We start from the raw sequence: 20,187 nt of genomic DNA, 5'->3' as shown, positions 1-20,187 counted from the left end.
ACAGACTCTTCCACAGGTGCTGCAGATAAAATTGGTTGTCGGGGCTGTTACACAGTTGGCTCTCTCCTTGCGCTTCTGTCTTTTTTCCTGCCAACTGCTAAGTCTCTTCGACGCGCCACGCTTTAGCCCCGCCTTTATGATTGCCCGCCAGCTCTGGCGATTGCTGGCAACTGACTCCCACGACTTGTGATCAATGTCACAGGACTTCATGTCGCGTTTGCAGACGTCTTTAAAGCGGAGACATAGACGGTCGGTGGGTCTGTTACCAGTGACGAGCTCGCTGTACAATGTGTCCTTGGGGATCCTGCCATCTTCCATGCGGCTCACATGGCCAAGCCATCTCAGGCGCCACTGGCTTAGTAGGGTGTATATGCTGGGGATGTTGACCGCCTCGAGGACTTCTGTGTTGGAGATACGGTCCTGCCACCTGATGCCAAGGATTCTCCGGAGGCAGCGAAGATGGAATGAATTGAGAGATCGCTCTTGGCTGACGTACGTTGTCTGGGCCTCGCTGCCGTAGAGCAAGGTACTGAGGACACAGGCTTGATATACTTGGACTTTTGTGTTCTGTGTCAGTGCACCATTTTCCCACACTCTCTTGGCCAGTCTGGACATAGCAGAGGAAGCCTTTCCCATGCGCTTGTTTAATTCTGCATCAAGAGACAGGTTACTGGTGATAGTTGAGCCTAGGTAGGTGAACTCTTGAACCACTTCCAGAGTGTGGTTCCCGATATTGATGGATGGAGCATTTCTGACGTCCTGTCCCATGATGTTCGTTTTCTTGAGGCTGATGGTTAGGCCAAATTCATTGCAGGCAGCCGCAAACCTGTTGATGAGTCTCTGCAGACACTCTTCAGTGTGAGATGTTAATGCAGCATCATCAGCAAAGAGGAGTTCCCTGATTAGGACTTTCCGTACTTTGGTCTTCGCTTTTAGACGGGCAAGGTTGAACAACGTGCCACCATTAGTGGTTGTAATGTAACTATTATACTCTGTTTTTGCTTGTTTCTTTCCAAGTTATCTGATTAATAGTTATTCTATCTACCCTTTCTACAGTATTAATTACAGTACTTAAGTGCCAAGATAATCCCAGAGTTTGCCTTCCAGTTACTCATTCGAAGGATAAACAATTAGCTTTTGCTATGATCCCCAAGGACCACCAACAAAGCAAAAGAATCTAATCCACCGTCTGACCCCAATTCAGGAATCCAAAAATCAAATGGACAAGGTTTCACTCTTATAAATTTTACTTTAACATGCAAACCAAAACCAACATAAATTAAACATGAACTAACAGTTAAATCACGATCAATGGATATATCTTAAAGGTTACACGTTAAGTTTAGTTTAGAGTCAGCACCTTCAGAGGAGCAGAGAAACAGGCCCTTCGGCCCACCGAGTCTGTGCCGACCATCAACCACCCATTTATGCTAATCCTACACTAATTCCATATTCCTACCGCATCCCCACCTGTCCCTATATTTCCCTACCACCTACCTGTACTAGGGACAATTTCTAATGGCCAATTTACCTATCAACCTGCAAGTCTTTGGCATGTGGGAGGAAACCGGAGCACCCGGAGAAAACCCACGCAGACACAGGGAGAACTTGCAAACTCCACACAGGCAGTACCCAGGATTGAACCCGGGTCGCTGGAGCTGTGAGGCTGCAGTGCTAACCACTGCTGTTAATTCGCAGATGCATTAAGGAAAGTCCTTACAGTCCGCTGATCACAGCACAACAAAGCGGGATCTTCCTCAGGTGGATTTTAAATCCGATCCTCCAGGATGCGGATATGGAAGTAATGATGTCCTGTCGATAGTGAATGATGCAGTCTTTTCTTTAACGGGCCAGTCTTGTCGCCACTCGAACCACTGCAGCCTTTCCCACTACTATCCTGATGGTGTGGCTCCGCTCATAAATTTTCAATCGCTGAAGACAACATTAGCAACTTTTGTTCTCAAAAGGTCAGCTACTAGGAAACAGGTTCCAATTCAAAGGGTCTGTCCTTCTAAAATCAACAGCTCCCAGTTTTTTCCAGTTCAGCAGCCTTGGAAAACTCTTTTAAAAACAATCAACAACCAGCTCTATCACTGGCTTCTTGTGAAAACCACACAGCCTTTTCCTGGCTTAACACACTCTTTGGTGTTTTATTGACAAAACTCACACAGCTTTTCCCTTCGCTGGCTTAACACCCTGTCGAGACTTCTTGAGAAACTGAAACTAAAAACTGCCAGTCACGTGTATCTGGTTAAAAAAAACTGTTTTTTCCTCAGTCACAAGACTGTTTTAATTAACCTAGGTTTAACTTGGAAATCCCCAGCTTCATATCAGGGACCTTCTCTCAAACACAGCTGCACAGAACTCCGTTTACACAAGAAGACTCCATAACACTTTAAAGATACAGGTTGCTTGGGTAAAACTTTCTATATCTGCATGAAGAAGCAACCAACTGTGTTAGACATATGACTGCTGATTTTGCTGTGTGACTCTTCCTCCCATAACCCCCTCACTGGGCGCTTGAGGTGATCTGCACCTGTGAAGAGTATAGATTACCCAAATTTCCGAGACCATTAAGCGCACACACACACCCTATACCCTGCCATAGCCTTACACTGGAACGGGAGACAGAAACAGGAATACAACTGCAGGCTTCTGCTGGACTCGGAACCATGCCGAGGAATAAAAAATTAAGACCTGCCTGCAGCTAGTTTCTAGCTTTGATTTGCTCCTGGGGCCCCTGTCTGAGGAGGGACTTGTCGCAAGCCTTAGTGCCAGCTTTTATGGATGCTCTTGCGTTTGTTGTCCCACGACCGAACGCAGTGTTGTGAGGTGAGACATCTTGGAGCAGTCTCTTTCACTTCATTTCATTGCTTATGAAGGCTTGCACCTACTGCCAGCCACGGGCTCAGATATGCCCTTCCAGGGTATCCAGGGAATCCTGAGATAATGTCTATTTTAATTCTCGCCATGCCTGGAAATGGAGTGTACATATATTCTTCCTGATTGTGTGCCAGGAGTAATTACGGGAATGTTTTAAGGATGTAGTAAGTTTAGTACCCCTTATTTTCCAACATGGTAACTGACTAAAATAATACAAATCAAACATTTTGAACATGGGAGAAATGTACATTTGATCCGTATTTATTACTTCTTCAAAAAGTTCTGTGCAAAGTTTTGAATGCGCTTCAACTCTTAGACTTTTGTACAAACAGCTGGGTTAACCAACTAGCATTTTAAGGGTTAAGCATATTTTATCAGTAAACAATTTGCCAAGGATGATTACATAGCTGCTTGCTACTTTTCAGTGGTGTTATCTACTAAGTTGAAATTTCAAGAGCCATGCAGAGCATATGAAACTTGTGCTTTTCTATGAATATTATTCCGCCAAACGTTCAGAAAGACAATACACTTCTGACTTGATTTGCTTCAAGTGCCTGAAAATCCCCCTTTGAAAATACATTGGAATAACCATTAATGCAGTTAGATATCTATGACTTTGGCCTCATTTTTCTGTTCAAAGTGACCTTAATCATAATACTTCTTACAGATCAGTGACTTCAGATTATAAGAGGATGTTGTTTTAGCCTTAATTAGCTTGTAATTACCATTTTGACAGTAAGCTTTTATTGTACATGCAGATGCATGATAATGCCTGTGGTTGACGCAGAGATATTTACATTTTATTTTATGAGATGAAGTATTGGTATTCACCACCTGTAATTCAAAGATTAAGCAAGTACCCTATCCATTGTACTATACTTAGTAAATAAAAACTACCTGCAGTTGGGGAATGTGTATTTGAGAATAGAGTTAGATTTGTCTTCCTTTAATCTGAAAGGCAACACTGGCTTTATGTCTATATTCACATGTAAAGGTCCTGAAGAGGCAAAGAACCTTGCAACGAAATTGGTAACAAAACACAATGAAATCCTGGAATCAATAAAGGAACTGTGCAATGGATTAAGAGAGCTTGAGTCAAAACTTCATAATGTGGTAAGCACAAAAACTATTCAGGTATTAATTTTCAGTTTTATTTTTTATAATAATGGATAACTGTACAGGTTCCACATGTATGGCAGCGACACCCAGCACTACCTGACAACCAGTACTATCTTTACCCCTCCACTGTCCTAAATTTGTCCAACATCTGGTATCGACTGAGACAGGTTTCCTCCCCTGCCTCAATTCATCTGCTGCTGAAACCCTCATCCATAGCTTTGTTACCTCCAAGCTTGATTATTTCAATGCTCTCTTGACCGGCCTCCCATCTTCTTCCCTACATAAGTTTAAGCTCTTCCAAAAATCTGCAGCCCATACCCCAACTCGCACCAAGTTCCGGTGCACACATCACCCCTGTTGTCACTGATCTGCATTGCATACCAGTCCTGCAACATGTCAATTTTAAAATTCTCAATCTTGTTTTAAAATCCCTCCATGGCATCACTCCTCCTTATCTCTGCAACATCCTCTAGTCCTACAAACCTCCTAGATCTTTGTGCTCCTCCAATTTCTGTCCTCTTGCACATCACCAATTTTAATCGTTGCATCCTTGGAGGCTGTGCTTCAATTGCCTAGGCCCAAAGTTCTGGAATTCTGTCCCTAAAACTCGCCATCTCTCTACCTCTGTCTCTTCCTTTAAGACGCTCCTTAAAACCTACCTCTTCAACCAAGTTGGTGCCTAATATTTCCTTATGTGGCTATAGGGTCCAATTTTGTTTGATAACTCTCCTGTGAAGTGCCTTGGGATGTTTTATGACTTTAAAGCAACGTAATAAAGAAAAATGCAAGTTGTTCTTGTTGGTGTTGTTACAAGGAATTGAGGATAGATAGTTTGATCTGAAAGAAGAGACCACAGATCATGACCTTTATTACCCTGCTATCCTCAATTCTGTAATACGGGGCAAGCAGAGTCCAATATTATTCAATTATAGTTTCAACAATGAATTGTTTCTTCAGTTATCTGGGATTTTTAGAAATTGCTAACTGAATTTAAACAGCAAAGGAATCTAGTTATGTTAAAATGCTAAAGGAGGTGATAGGTCAACACTTTCACACTACAGTCAGGCGTGGGAATCCTTTATTGAGTTTGAATGTACAGCATTCAGGTATTAAGAATGTTGTACTTTCAAGTACTAAATCAAGTTTGTGATTGATTACTCTTTGATAGAGAATTTTTTAACAGTTAATATTGACTGGTTTAACTACGGAGTTGTAATTATAATAGAAATAAGGAAATCATATTGGAATAGGCTTACTTGTACCTTTGAGGCATAATTCATTCTATACATGTATTTGTACATGTTGTATGATTGCCTTTAAGCTTGATGTCCCTTTAAGATCTTAGTATGCTAATGAGCCAAATACCAAAATGCAGTCATGTGACTCAGAGCCAGAGTCACTCTGCAACTGTAACACCCACAGTAAGGTTCTGTAAATAGTTTGCTCTGTACTGTGTATACTTGTTAGCTGTAAATAAACCTGTCTGAGATCTTCAACCAACTGGACTCCACGCATTTCATTTATGTTGCATTGGACAATATAAAAGAACTCATTACAGTACATATTATTTTTACATATGGTTCTGGCCCAGCAGAAATTAACATTATTTTGCAATATTTTTGGTTGATCTTTACTGTCTCTACATGAAAATGATATTCTTCTACATTACCAAATGAAAGATCAAATAAAAATACCTCAATACTGTACCAATGCTGTAAAGATATTACAATTTCTGGTTTGGAAGAATTTGGGGGAACAAAATGCAAAATCATATTAAAATGCCCAAAACTCAAATACGTAAGTAAATTCCATGGTTTTCTCACCCTTACATTTGAGGGAACTATTTTTTGTAAAGCTAATACAAATCACTTAGTTCAATTTTAAGCATGTCTATATGATGTCATTATTGCAATACCTTCAGTGTTTCCTCCAAAAAAGTTAAATTCTTGAAGTAAGTCAATCTATTGCAAGAAAAAACTAAATGGGTGACATTAGGATGTTTGCACACCAAGTAGCAAAAATGCCATCTGTTCCAGAACTGAGCCGAGTCAAAGGAAGCATCCTGCAAACGATAGCTGAGTGCCTTTAATTAACATATTTTAGCATAGCTTACAGTGTGCTGACATTCTGCATTTCAATGTCGAACAGGCTGAAGCTGCAGCAAAACCAACAGAAAATTCAAGCAAATCAGGTGAAACAAGAAATGTTCATAAGGAAAAACAGGTAAATATAAATTTGTCAGAAAAGTAATTCAGAAATTGATTATTAGTAGCTAGGAAAATTATCAGTTATTGTGTCACAATGTAGGAAATAATGCATTTATTCCATTTTTCTTAGTTCCATTCAAGAGACAATGTTTTAGCCTACCCCTTATAATGTCAAAGTTACTCCAGAAATACAGACTAAACTATTGCTGTGAGGATTCTAGGTTTCTGAGGTATTGGAGTAAACTCTGGAAAGATGGATGCTTTACAGAAGGGAAGATTTTCACCTGAAATTTAATGGCACTAGTGCTCTTGACAGAGGATCAGTTAGATGATGAGGGAGGTTTTAAACTTGTACAGCAGGGCAAGGGATAGGCAAGCCACACCAGAAACGAGGAACCTTCTTGTGTATTGAGGCTTCCAGCATCATAATCATAAATAATGATACCTTCAAGAGTAGCATGTGTAGTGTCTCGGGATCATCAACTACTTTCAGATTGGTTGTTGATTGAGTTCTACTGGCTCTGTCTGAGTTTATAGATGTGCTGTGAGTTTTCTGCTGTATTTAAAATTGGTGAAGTCGACAGGGAGTGGTGTTGCAAGTGGTGAAGGCCTTGATTCTGACTTCAGGGTTTCTGATCAGACCTCATGCTTCCGGTCCTGGATGCTATAGTTACCATCCCCCTTAGCCAGCAGCATGCCAGGGAGATTGAGCAGAGGCAACACAGAGGAGGACAAACATTTTTCTTAATCCTTCATGAGATGTGAGCGTCACTGGCAAGGCCTGCATTTATGCCCATCCCTAATTGCCCTTGGGAAGGTTGAGCCACCTTCTTGAACCACTGGAGTCCACCTGGTGCGGGTAATCCCACAGTGCTGTTAGGGACGGTGTTCCAGGATTTTGATCCAGTGACAGTGAAGGAATGGCAATATAGTCCCAAATCAGGATGGTGTGTGGCTTGGAGGATAACTTGTAGGTGGTGGCATTCCTATGCCTCTGCTGCCCTTGTCCTTCTCGGTGGTAGAGGTTGTGGGTTTGGAAGGTGTTTTTGAAGGAGCCTTGGTGAGTTGCTGCCATGCATCTCATAGATGGTACACGGTGCTGCCACTGTGCGTCAGTGGTGGAGGGAGTGAATGTTTAAGGTCGTGGATGGGGTGCCCATCAAGTTGGCTGCTTTGTCCTGGATGGTGTCGAGCTTCTTGAGTGTTGTTTGAGCCACATTCATCCAGGCAAGTGAAGAGTATTCTTGACTTGTGCCTTGTAGATGGTGGACAGGCTTTGGGAAGTCAGAAGATGAGTTACTTGCCTCTGAATTCCCATGTAACCAAAGTATTTATATGGCTAGTCCAGTTCAATTTCTGGTCATTGGTAATCCCAGGATGTTGATAGTAGGGATTCAGCAATGGTAATGCCATTGAATGTCAAGGGAAGATGGTTGGATTCTCTCTTGTTTGAGATAGTCATTGCCTGGTACTTGTGTGGCGCGAATATTACTTGCTACCTACCAGCCCAAGCCTGGTTATTGTCCCGTTCTTGCTGCATTTCTAAATGGGCTGCTGCAGTATCTGAGGAGTCACGAATTGTGCTGAACATTGTGCAATCATCAGTAAACATCCCCACTTCTGACCTTATGATGGAGGGAAGGTCATTGATGGAGCAGCTGAAGATGGCTGGGCCTAGGACTCTACCCTGAGGAACTCCTGCAGTGATGTCCTGGAGCTGAGATTATTGACCTCCAACAACCACAACCACAACCATCATCCTTTGCGCTCGGTATGACTCCAACCAGTGGAGAGTCTTCCCCCTGATTCCCATCGACTCCAGCTTTGCTAGGGCTCCTTGATGCCATACTCAATCAAATGCTTGATGGCAAGGGCAGTCATCCTCACCTCACCTCTTGAGTTCAGCTCTTTTGTCCATGTTTGAACCAAGGCTGTAATGCAGGACATTGTTGCGGTGAGTGTGACTACCCACACTTAGCACACAGCTCTTTTTGACCTGGTTATTATGCCAATACTGTTGGCTGCACCTGTTGCTTGCTGGTGCTCTTGTCCAGCTACAATAGCTTCATATTTCCTGCCATCTTCCAGCAGCACCTCAATGCTGTGACCTTTCTTTTTCGTCAAGAGGTCTTTCTAAAACACTTCAATGGGTGTTGATACAATCACCAGATCTATTGTTCGGTCTGACAGCTCAGTTTCTGAGAAGTCATATTCGTTGCCCTTACAATGGCATCTACTGACGAACTGGTCTATTGATTCCTGTGGCCGTTGCCTGTAGGACATCAATTCCAGGTGGTGAATTCTAAAATTCGCTCTTAATTGGAGCTGACCTTCTAGCATTTTCCATATCTTTGTGGGATATTTCTGGTCCTCTTCAGTTAAGCCAGAGGTATTGATTCAGTGTAATCCCTCATTTCCAACTGCTATTCGTATTTGTAGAGCCTGTTTCTCTGGTTCTACAATTACATGGTCTGTAAAGCATAACAGCATTCTTTGTTTGAAAAGTTTGAACTCAGATTGGGTATCAATGGCTTTCTAGCTCATGCTGGGAAATTTAGTATCCATACTTCTGCTCTTGTTTTGCTTTAAAACTTGCTTTAAGATTTGTTCTATGACTCTGCACCATTTCCCCTTTTAAAAACACTGTTATTTAAACTAGCTGCTTTGAACCAGAGGAGCAGGTATTTTGCAGTGCTTTGTGTTCATCTTGCTTGCAACAATTAAGCTGGTTTGTTTACATAGCTGCTCACTGGGCAATTCAGTAGCTTTTTTTGCTAAAATTTGTTTATGTTCTTCATGCTCGAGTGATTCAATGGTATTTTTATAGCTGTGGCTGCGTGAATGAAAGCTCTTCTTCATGCTCGAGTGATTTAATGAGTTTTTAAAAAAACATTTGGCTGCATGGATGAGTCTTTGCAGTGATCAGAGGATTCCCGCACTTTTTCTAATGGGCACCTCCCGTAATGCGCTGACCACAATCGGCCTGGGAAAGGAGTTGCGTCTTTCCTGTTTTCCTCTTTTTTCAAACGTTCTGTGTAAAAAAATCAATTTTCAAGCACTTCAGAGCTTTTTCATTTTAACTGGGATTCCTCAACCATCGGCACAATGACTCACCCGATTTACCTGCAGCCTGTCATTCTGTGCTCTGTCTTCTACAGTTGGAGGTAAGTTCCCTTTCTCTTTCTACTGTTTGGGCCAGTATTTCTGTAGAACCTTGTCTCTTTTGGCTGTAGGAAGGGTAGTTTTTACAACTGTTTGACCTGTGGTCTTCAATCTTATACTTTGTCTTCTCACCACAGCTGCCGCCATGTAATGAGTTCTTTGATGTTGCCTGATGCAACATAAATGAGATACATAGAGTCCAGTTATGCTGATGATTCCAAACAGCTTTATTACAGCCAAACTCTTATATAGTACGGAGCAAACTATTTACAGAACCTTACTCTGGGTGTTACAGTTGCAGAGTGACTCAGGATTGTAGACACATGACTGTGTCTTGGTACTTAGTTCATTAGCATACTAAGATCTTAAAGAGAGATCACTCTTAAAGGCAATCATACAACAGATACCAGTGCTCAAAGGGGCTGAAGGGTCGCACCGCAGTCCAACAATCTGCCCTTGAATAGATTATTTGGATTGCTGAGGCACCAACCTGGTGGAATGGCAGTGGCTTCATGGAGTATGAATCTGCTGTCCTCTCTCGGGATGCTCAAAGCCTCATGTATGCAGTTGATGGCGCCCTCCAGCGTGGAGAAGCCCATTATCCTTGCATGCTCCATCTGTTTCTCTCTGGTCAGACAGAACTAATTGTACCCCTTGACATTCAATGGCATTACGATAGCTGAATCCCCCACTATCAACATCCTGGGTGTCACCATTGACGAGAAACTGAACTGGAGTAGCCATATAAATCCTGTGGCTACAAGAGCAGGTCAGAGGCTAGGAATCCTGCAGCGAGTAACTCACCTCCTGACTCCCTAAAGCCTGTCCACTGTCTACAAGGTACAAGTCAGGAGTATGATGTAATACTCCCCACTTGTCTGGATGGATGCAGCTCCAACAACACTCAAGAAGCTCGGCACCATCCAGAACAAATCAGCTCGCTTGATTGGCACCCCATCCATGAACATTCACTCCTCCACCACCGATGCACAGTGGCAGCAGTGTGTAGCATCTACAAGATGCGCTGCAGCAATGCACCAAGGCTCAAGAATCATGCTGATAAAAACACAAGTTAAAAGTGTCTTAATTCTTATGTTTCTTTAACTTCTGTTAGATGGAAACCAATGTTTGCCAATCACCACCTGTAGATACAAGCTTGCAAATAACATATCAAACACTGGACAACCATGAGCAAGAAAAGGCGACCAAGGCTTCATCAAAAACTACTGCGGAATCAACTAAAGTGGAAAGAGAAAACGAACAGCTAAAGCTATCCTCTACACATATCACAGATCACTGTCGTGTTCTTGGACTACCCACAGGAGATGTCCAGACAGTACCAGATAATGTGAAGAAGTCCAGTGAAGGAGAGATAAATGTTCAGTGTTATACCACCACCTTGTCCCAGCCATTTAGAATGAAGCTATCCCAGAAAAAATCACTCTTTCCATCAACATATTCCACTGACTCAGAAAGAAGAGTTTTCACCCTTCACCTCATAGAAAACATATCAGAAAATACAAAACTTTCCACAACTGCTCTTGAGAACAATTCAGAAATATCAGTGCCAAATTCTTCCAAAGAGTATCAAATGGATGAACCAGGAAACGGAGAAATACCAGATGATCCGTCAGAACTGCAAAAAGACCAGTTGTCATGCAGTCATGTATGTACTCCTTTAAAATATTCCTAAAATAGTTGTTACGACCAGGTGAGAAAGAGGTCTAGGGTTCCCTTTCAGCCTTCACCTGGCCTAACAGGGTTTTATTTTTTAACACACTGTGTCTTTAGCTCCCCCTTGGTGAATCCTTGCTCACCACTTTCCAATTATAAGGCAAAGAAACCAGCAGGCTTTCTCAAGTTTAAAGAAGAAAAGTGAAATTTTTTAAACTTAAACTCTAATTCGGTTAACGCCTACGGATACACAATGCGCCCACACTAGCGTGCATATGCGATACACACATGCGGATAGGGACAGAAAAGAGCAGAAGAAATAAAGTGGAAAGGTTTGAGGCAATATCTGAACAGTTTTTGTTATGGGTCTTCAAACTCCCTGTAGAGTCCTTGATTGTAGGCAGATCTGTTGTGGCCCAGTATTTTTCTTAAACCTTGTTCACAAAAGGAGATTTTTCTCTCTTGGGGTTCATGTGTCTTCAGTGGGTTTTTGGAGTTCCGTGAGAACGAGATGGGAGCAGACAGACATGCAGGAGAGTTCTTCTCAGTCCAGGAGCAAGAAGCTTTCTGCCAGTTCAAACACTGTCTCTCCAATTTAAAACTCTCAGTTCAAACTCTGCAACAGCTAGTTAGTCATGTGACCATCTGGTCTGACCCCGTCTGTTTGTGGATTATATTGGAGCAGGGGATAGCTCCTTTGTTTCCAAACACTGTCTGTTAATATGCAAAAATGTCTTTCCAGCCAGAGGCTTGACAACTTCTCATCACAGGCCTTCTCTTCTTCCCAGCAACAATTTGAAATTTAATGTCCCTGTGGTAAAATTAGTGTGCCTCATTCTTGGCAGATGGGGGCCTGCATGATATTGTGATGTTGCAGCAAGGGTAATTACTGCATCACCAGATTGAGACTTGAACACATTCAGTAAAATTCACTTAAAAATTCTTGTGTGCACACAAAATCTGAATTATTTCAAAACCATATTTTCAATTCATGAAAAAATATAGTTTATTTAGTTATATCGAAAGATTCATGACAATTTTGAACTGTTGTGAATATTTGGCAGATATGTATTTTCAGATTGAAAAAAGTTCATTTATTTACAATCAATGTAAATATTATTACAACAACAGCTTGCATTTATGCTGCACTTTTAATGTAAAACATGCCAAGATCAATCATCTCAGTCCCAGGATATCACTGCAGGAGTTCCTTAGGATAGTGTCCTCGGCCCAACCATCTTCAACTACTTCATCAATGACCTTTCCTCCATCAGAAGGTCAGATGTGGGGATGTTCGCTGATGATTGCACAATGTTTAGTACCATTCGCGACTCCTCAGATACTGAAGCAGCCCATATCCATATGCAGCTAGATCTGGACAACATCCAGGCTTGGGTTGATAAGTGGCAATTAACCTTCACGCTATCCAAGTGCCGGGCAATGACCAGTTCAAACCAGAGAAAATCTAACCATCTCCCTTTGATGTTCAATGTCCTTACCATCACTGAATTCTCCACTATCAACATCCTGGGGGTTACCATTGACTAGAAACTGAACTGGGCCAGCCACTTAAATGCTATGGCTACAAGAGCGGGTTAGAGGCTGGGGATTTTGTAGCGAGTAACTCACCTCCTGTCTCTCCAAAGCCTCTCCACCATCTACAAGGCACAAGTCAGGAGTGTGATGGAATACTCTGCACTTGCCTGGATGGGTGCAGCTCCAACAACACTCAAGAAGCTCAACACCATCCACGACAAAGCAGCCCGCTTGATTGGCACTCCATCCACAGCCTTCAACATTCACTCCCTTCACGACCGACGCACAGTGGCAGCAGTGTGTACCATCTATAAGATGCACTGTAGCAACTCACCAAGGCTCCTTCGACAACACCTTCCAAACCCGCGGCCTCTACAACCCAGAAGGACAAAGGCAGCAGATACATGGGAATACCACCACCTACAAGTTCCGCTCCAAGCTACACAACATCCTGACTTGGAACTATGTCGCCGTTCCTTCACTGTCGCTGAATCAATTTCCTGGAACTCCCTTCCTAACAGTACTGTTGGTGTACCTACACCCCAAGGACTTCAGTTGTTCTAAAAGGCAGCTCACCGCCACCTTCTCAAAGGCAATTAGGGATGGGCAATAAATGCTGGCCTAGCCAGCAATGCCCACATCCCATGAACAAATTTTTTAAAAACCCTCCCAAATTTGTGGCAGGCCCAACGACGGGATGCTAATGCTGTTGCTCTGAGAAAGATCCTTGGCAAAACCTGCCCATTAGAAACCGACCAAAAATGGTCCCATGGTTCAGGCAGGGTCTAAGTGGACAAGATTCCACATGTGATGGTACTGAACTGGAAGTAGGCAATTTTGATAGCGTGAATATATGGTTGACAGCTTATCTCAGGGTAAGATGTGATGCTAAGCTTCTAACAGTCTAGCTCAGCTTCAGACAGATGTCGGGGAGAGTTATGGAGTCGGTGGCTAGGGAATAGAATTTATGGTGGGAACTGCAGGCAATAGCTTCAATCTTTCCAATATTTAGAGAAATATTTTGCTCATCTGAGAACAAAATGATACATGTTACAGTTTGGACAGTCTCCCAATACTATTGCCTGTTGTGTATGTTGGCCACAAATTCTGGCAGTGAAAATAATTATATTGAGCTACAACTAGCTAAAACCAATTCTTAAAACACTTTTCCCTGTATCTAATGCCATGTTTAAAAAATATTTTAAATTGGAGAATCTTACAGTGCAGAAGGCCATTCAACCATCGTGCTTTGCCTGCTCTTTGAAAGTCCCACTCTCCGCTCTTTCCCCTTGGTCCTACAATTTTCTCCACTTCAAGTATTTATCCAAATTATTTTTGCAAGTTACTATTGTGTCTGCTTCCACCACCCATTTAGACATTACATTCCAGATGATAACTCGGTGCATAAAAAATATCTCCTCATCTCGCTTCTGGCTTTTTTGCCAATTACCTTCAGTCTGTGTCCTCTGGTTACCAATCCTTTTGTCAATAGAAACAGTTACTCCTTATTTACTCTAACAAAACTTTCATGATTTTGAATGCCTTGATTAAATCTTACTTTAGTTTTCTCTACTCTAGGTAGAACCATCCTAGCTTCTCTAGTCTCTCCATGTAACCGAAGTCCCTCATCCCGAGTATCATTCTCGTAAATCTCCCGTGCACCCTCTCTAAGGCCTTGATATCCTTTCTACAGTGTCGTGCCCATAATTGGACACAACACTCCAGCTGAGGCCTAACCAGTGATTCATAAAGATTGAGCATAACTTCCGTGCTTTTGTACTCTATTCCACTATTTACAAAGGCCAGGATTCCATCAGCTTTATCAACATGACCTGCCACCTTCAAAGATTTCTGTTGCAAACCCCCGAGTCTCTCTGTCCCTGCACTGCCTTTAACATTACACCATTTAGTATTTATAGTCTCTGCTCATTTTTACTTCCAAAATGCATCACATCACACTTCTCTGTGCTAAATTTAATCTGCTATGTGTCTGCCCACGTCAACAATGTATCTATGTCCTCCTGAAGTCTGCTACTATCCTCTTCACTGTTTACTACTTTTTTGAGTTTTGTGCCATCTGCAAACTTTGAAATGAATCTCTATATACCAAAGCCCAGGTCATTAATAAATATCTAAATGAGAAGTAGTTCTAATGCCAACCCCAGGTGGACACCACTGTATATTTCCATCCAGTCTGAAAAACAAGCAGTCACCACTACTCTCTGCTTTTTTCCCTTTATCTAATTTTGTATCCATGCTGCCTTTTCAATCCCATTGCCTTCACATGGAACACAGAAGGTTTTCTCATGTTATTTATCTTCTGTCATAATGTTGTCCTTAAAAGAAATAGGCTTCCACTTAAAAACAATCTTTGTGAAACTAAGTACGTTATGAATATAGTATAGTTAGCCTGTTGGCCAATCTCCTGTTTTTCTTTGATCTTGGATGTTACCACCTTTGAATATAACACCAGACATAAAGGGACCTTATTACCCCTTCTGCCTGGTTCTCTGATGAAAGTATTGTGACTTCTTGCCTTTAATTATTCAGGAACTTAGTGGTAGAAACTGCAGATGTAACTGTGAAACAATATTAGGAAAGTTATATAGGTGCTACCTAGTGGCATGACAGAAATAGTAATACTCAAATAAGGAGAACATGACGTACATAGCAAATAAAATAAATTATAGATACCATTTGTTTTTGTTTTTTAAGGAACATTTAAATGCCAGCTTGGATGGATTACTGAACAATCAAATCACTGATTCAGTTCCAGAAGATCTATATTCGCAAGAAGCTCCAGAGCTATTTCATCCTTCCACTGAAGGCAGCACAGTGACTGATGGAGATCTGCAAAATGAACTTTTAGTAGATGAAACCCTATCTCTTGAAGAATATGAATGCATGTCACCTGATGACATCTCTTTGCCTCCACTTCCTGAGACTCCTGAATCGAACATAGTCCATTCTGAAACAGAAGTGGATAAAATGTCCAGATTAAGTTCCCACAGTCTGTATGCTGGGTCTTACAGTGGCCAATCACAGATGCAAACAAGCTATAGCAGAATGACTGACAACTCTGATCTGCTTGCACCTGTTGGCACTGCTGATGCAGTAAATCACTCAAGAGCACAAGTTTATAGTGGATCAGAATGTCATTCCTCATCTCATCCAAATCACAGTATTGAGCCCTGCACAAAATACAGATCTGAGTCTTCTTCTTTTATCCACAATCCACTGACAATTCCTGCACCCAATATTGTTTCTAGCACGCTTTCACATATCTTAAAATCCCAAATGGTAACTAATTCATCGACCTGTGATTCTTTCTGTGAAGTGCATGAGACACAGCTACAGACCTATGATATGCATGAGAGGGTGACTGAAACACAGGAGTCACTGCATGGTCATAATAGAGGCTGTTTTAGAAAAGAAATTAGTTCTCACAGAAATAATTTACATACTTCAGCTGAACCACTAACAGTACCCCTCAGTGTACACCAATCAGTGCATGATACAGGCCATCATATGGATACTGTCATCTGTGAGGAAATCAGACGTAAATCAAGAAACACAGCCATGTGCAACCTGGCTAGCAACACACCCAACTTCTCCAAGCTCTTGTCTAATGTCAGTGTGGTAGAAGGTTCTCCTGTGACCTTGGAAATAGAAGTAACAGGATTCCCAGAACCAACTTTGACGTGGTGGGTAACCTATAATAAACAGCAATAATATATACAAGTTGAATTACTTCTGTCTGGGATCATTTCATATTACATTAACATATATTTAGCTGCTCAGCATGAACTGTTGACCATGGGTCTGATGTTTTAAGCGTTATTACAGCCCCACTCTAGATGTAATACAAAATTGAGACACATTTTCAAAGAAGTTTGAAGAATGTATGAGAATTTTGATAACTAATGGAATAACACCAGTAAATTAATTATGAAAATTTCCAGGTATGCACAAAATTATGTGCAAATTAGCTGCAGGGCAATTACTGGTTAAAAACGTCCACTAGCCATTAGAAATGGAAATTGTCAGTATATAATAATTAGAACAGATGAATAACTTGTTTAAACAGCTATTGCAAGGTGCCTTAGGCTGCCATTATGTTGCAATTACTATGACTGGTAGCTTCCTCAGCAAGGGGAACGTAGGAATGTGGTAGAGGCAGCTGAACAAACAGTGACAAGGAAGTCCGAGAGCTCCTCGCACTTGTTATTGGTGATAGGGGAGACGGGTTTGTGAAAATGTTTCGTAGTCAAGAAAATAAGCTGGGAGTTATCTTTGCATTCTGGATGATCCTGAGCAGTCTTGTAGAGGAGAACAGGGCCCCATAGTGCTTGAGTTGATCCAGCCAGATGTAGTGATAAATTAGTACTGAGGTCTGCTCCCCTTGGCCTACAGGGAGCAGAGATAGGTGCTGTACTAGGGGAATGGCCAGGGTGAGAGAGGGTTAGGGGTTTACTAGGGGCAAGTACATCAAATGTGGAGGTGAGGAAGTGATTGAGCAGATTGACAGCTGAAGAAGTGTTGTGGCAAGCAAAGGGCCAATGACCAGATAGTTGGGAGTTTGAATGTGCTGTTGTAAGTGACTTGGAGAAGAGTTTTCTCCAGGGGAGGATGCAGAGAAGCGAAATGATATGTGAGTGGTGACTGATACATAGAAACATAGAAAAATAGGAATAGGGGTAGGCCATTCGACCCTTCGGGCCCGCTCCGCCATCCAAAAAAGATCATGGCTGATCGTCTAATTCAGTACCCTGTTCCCGCTTTCTCCCCACATCCCTTGATCCCTTTGACATTAAGAAATATACCTATCTCCTTCTTGAATATATTTAATGACTTGGCTTCCACTGACTTCAGTGGTAGAGAATTCCACAGGTTCACCACCCTCTGAGTGAAGAAATTTCTCCTTATCTCGGTTCTAAATGACATACCCCATATCCTAATACTGTGACCCCTGGTTCTGGACTCCCCAGTCATTGGAAACATCCTCCCTCTATCTAGCCTGTCTAGTCCTGTTAGAATTTTATAGGTTTCTGTGAGATCCCCTCTCATTCTTCTAAACTCTAGTGAAAAGAGGCCTAGTCGACCCAATCTCTCCTCATACATCAACCCTGCCATCCCACGAATCAGCCTAGTAAATCTTCTTTGCACCCCCTCCATGGCAATCACATCCTTCCTCAGATAAGGAGACCAAAACTGCACACAATACTCCAGGTGTGGTCTCACCAAGGCCCTGTATAACTGCAATAAGACATCCTTGCTCCTGTACTCAAATTCTCTTGCAATAAAGGCCAACATGCCATTGACCTAATTGCTTGCTGCCCCTGAATGCTTGCTTTCAGCAACTGGTGTACAAGGACACTCGGGTCTTGTTGCACCTCCCCCTTTCCCAATCTAACACCATTCAAGGAGTTGATGAGTGATGGCCTTGTCTGAAATTGAAATGATGGAAATCGAGAGCCATGTGAGATGACAAGGTCAAGGGAGTGGCGTGAATATGGGTAAGTACGTTTATATGGAGAGGGAGGTTAAAGAGGACAGGAGGGAAGTGAACTCAGAGGAGAGAGGACAAAATAAGCTGACATGTAGGTTGAAATCACCAAGGATGAAAAGACACTCAGTGCAGAGGCTGAGACAAGAAAGGATTGAAGATATCACAGTGAGAAACTTGAGTGGGGCAAGGCTGAGATGCAGAGAATGAGGATTGGAAGGTTGTTCTGGAACAAAGTGAGATGTTCAGAAATGAAGAACGTGCAGAAGAGACAGAGCAAAGTGAGATTTGGTGAGCAGGGCCACGCTGCCACTGCTGCAAGTGATCAAAAGTATTGCCAAGCATGGTGGATTCAGTAAGGGGAAAGGTGTCAACATCCAAATGCCAAGTTTCCATCAAGACCATGATTTCAATGCAACCATCCAGAATAGGGTCATGAATAATATAGGATACTATATCTAACACACATTCAGCAACCAAGTCTTGTAACCAACAATCTTCTAAACTGTAGAGCTATATGTTTTTGTACAGATAATCAAACACCACTGCAATAGACGCTATGTTATTAACAGTATTTATTTCCTGTACAAGCAACAAGATCATTTATAGGGGCAAAAATAAGGCTTAATCATTCCGGTCATTTTGTCATCACTTACCAAAAAAATGACAATTCCAGGAAATAATGAAGGATTCAGTATGGCAGAACAAGAAAATTACACTAAAATAGCATCAAAAGGGTGAACTTTGCTTTTGATGGAGAACATATTATCTGGGAAATCATAATTCTGTAAGGTTATTTAAGGTCCTAGTTTTCATTGCATTTGGATTACTTTAGAACATTGAAAACATGATCTCAATTATCTTGTTCAATAATTCTGACTTTGAGAAAATAAGAATATAAGAAATAGAAGCAGGAGTAGGCCATATGGTCCCTTGAGTCTGCTCCACCATTCAATAAGATTGTGGCTGATCGACCTCCATTTTCCTGTCCTATCACCACATCCCTTGACTCTCTTGGTTGCCAAAAATTTTTCAGTCTTAATCTTGAATATACTCAACATCTGAGCATGCACAGCTTTATGGGGCAGAGCATTCCAAAGATCCATAACCCTGTTAGTGAAGAAATCTTTCCTGATTTCAGTCCTAAATAGCCGGCCCCTTATCCTGAATCTATGGCCCTAGTTCTAGACCCTCCATCCAGGGGAAACATCCTTTCATCTACCCTGTCAAGCCTTCTAAGAATCTTATATATTTCAATGCGTTCATCTCTCATTCATCTAAACTCCAGAGAATATGGACCCGTTATATGCAATGTCACCCATAGGACAACAACCCTTTCATACCAGGAATCAATCTAGTGAACCTACATTGCATATCCTTCCTTAGGTACAAGACCAAAACTGTACACGGTACTTCAGGTGTAGTCTAACCAAAGCCCTAGATAAATGCAACAAAACTTCCTTACTCTTGTATTCCAAGTACCTTGCAATAGAAGCTAACATACCATTTGCCTTTTTAATTGCTTGCTGTACCTGCATGTTAACTTTGTCATTCGTGTACAAGGACACCCAAATGCCTCTGAATCTCAACTTTTACGAGTCTCTCACTTTAAAAAAAAATTCTGCTTTTCTGTTCTTCTGACCAAAGTGAATAATATCATATTTTCCATATTTTACTCCATTTGCCATCTTCTTGCCACTCACTTAACCCTCTATATTCCTTGGCAGCCTCTTTGCACCTTCTTCACAACTTACATTGATAAACATTGTAAATAGCTGAGGCCGAATCATTGATCTTTACAGCACCTTACCAGCTACAGCCTCCCAACCCCAAAATGACCCATTTATTCCTACTCTCTGTTTTCTGTCCATTAACCAATGCTCAATCCAAGCTAATGTATTACCTCCAACACCATGAGCTCTACTCTTGTGTAACAATCTGTCATGTGTCAACCACTGTTTTTACCTTTATCCATCTTGCTAGTTACACACTTAACAAACTGTAATAGATTTATTACACACGCATTCTCTTTCATAAAACCATATTGATTCAGCCGAATCATATTATGATTTTCTAAGTGTCCTGTTAACACTTCCCTTA

At 41.7% G+C, this 20,187-nt stretch overlaps 1 protein-coding gene across 1 annotated transcript in view; it reads left to right on the top strand.

Annotated features, from left to right (window-relative positions):
• Positions 1-20,187, top strand: part of ccdc141 (coiled-coil domain containing 141) — a 217,649-nt gene that overhangs the window by 194,725 nt on the left and 2,737 nt on the right. Inside the window, exons 21-24 of the mRNA XM_068035521.1 lie at positions 3,878-4,017; positions 6,151-6,225; positions 10,486-11,037; positions 15,297-16,285. Coding sequence (XP_067891622.1) covers positions 3,878-4,017; positions 6,151-6,225; positions 10,486-11,037; positions 15,297-16,285 — 1,756 coding nt within the window. The remainder of the gene's footprint in view (positions 1-3,877; positions 4,018-6,150; positions 6,226-10,485; positions 11,038-15,296; positions 16,286-20,187) is intronic.

Source organism: Heterodontus francisci, chromosome 7, assembly GCF_036365525.1.
Source record: "Heterodontus francisci isolate sHetFra1 chromosome 7, sHetFra1.hap1, whole genome shotgun sequence".
Lineage (NCBI taxonomy): Eukaryota > Metazoa > Chordata > Chondrichthyes > Heterodontiformes > Heterodontidae > Heterodontus > Heterodontus francisci.
This window is presented reverse-complemented; position numbering and strand designations above follow the sequence as displayed.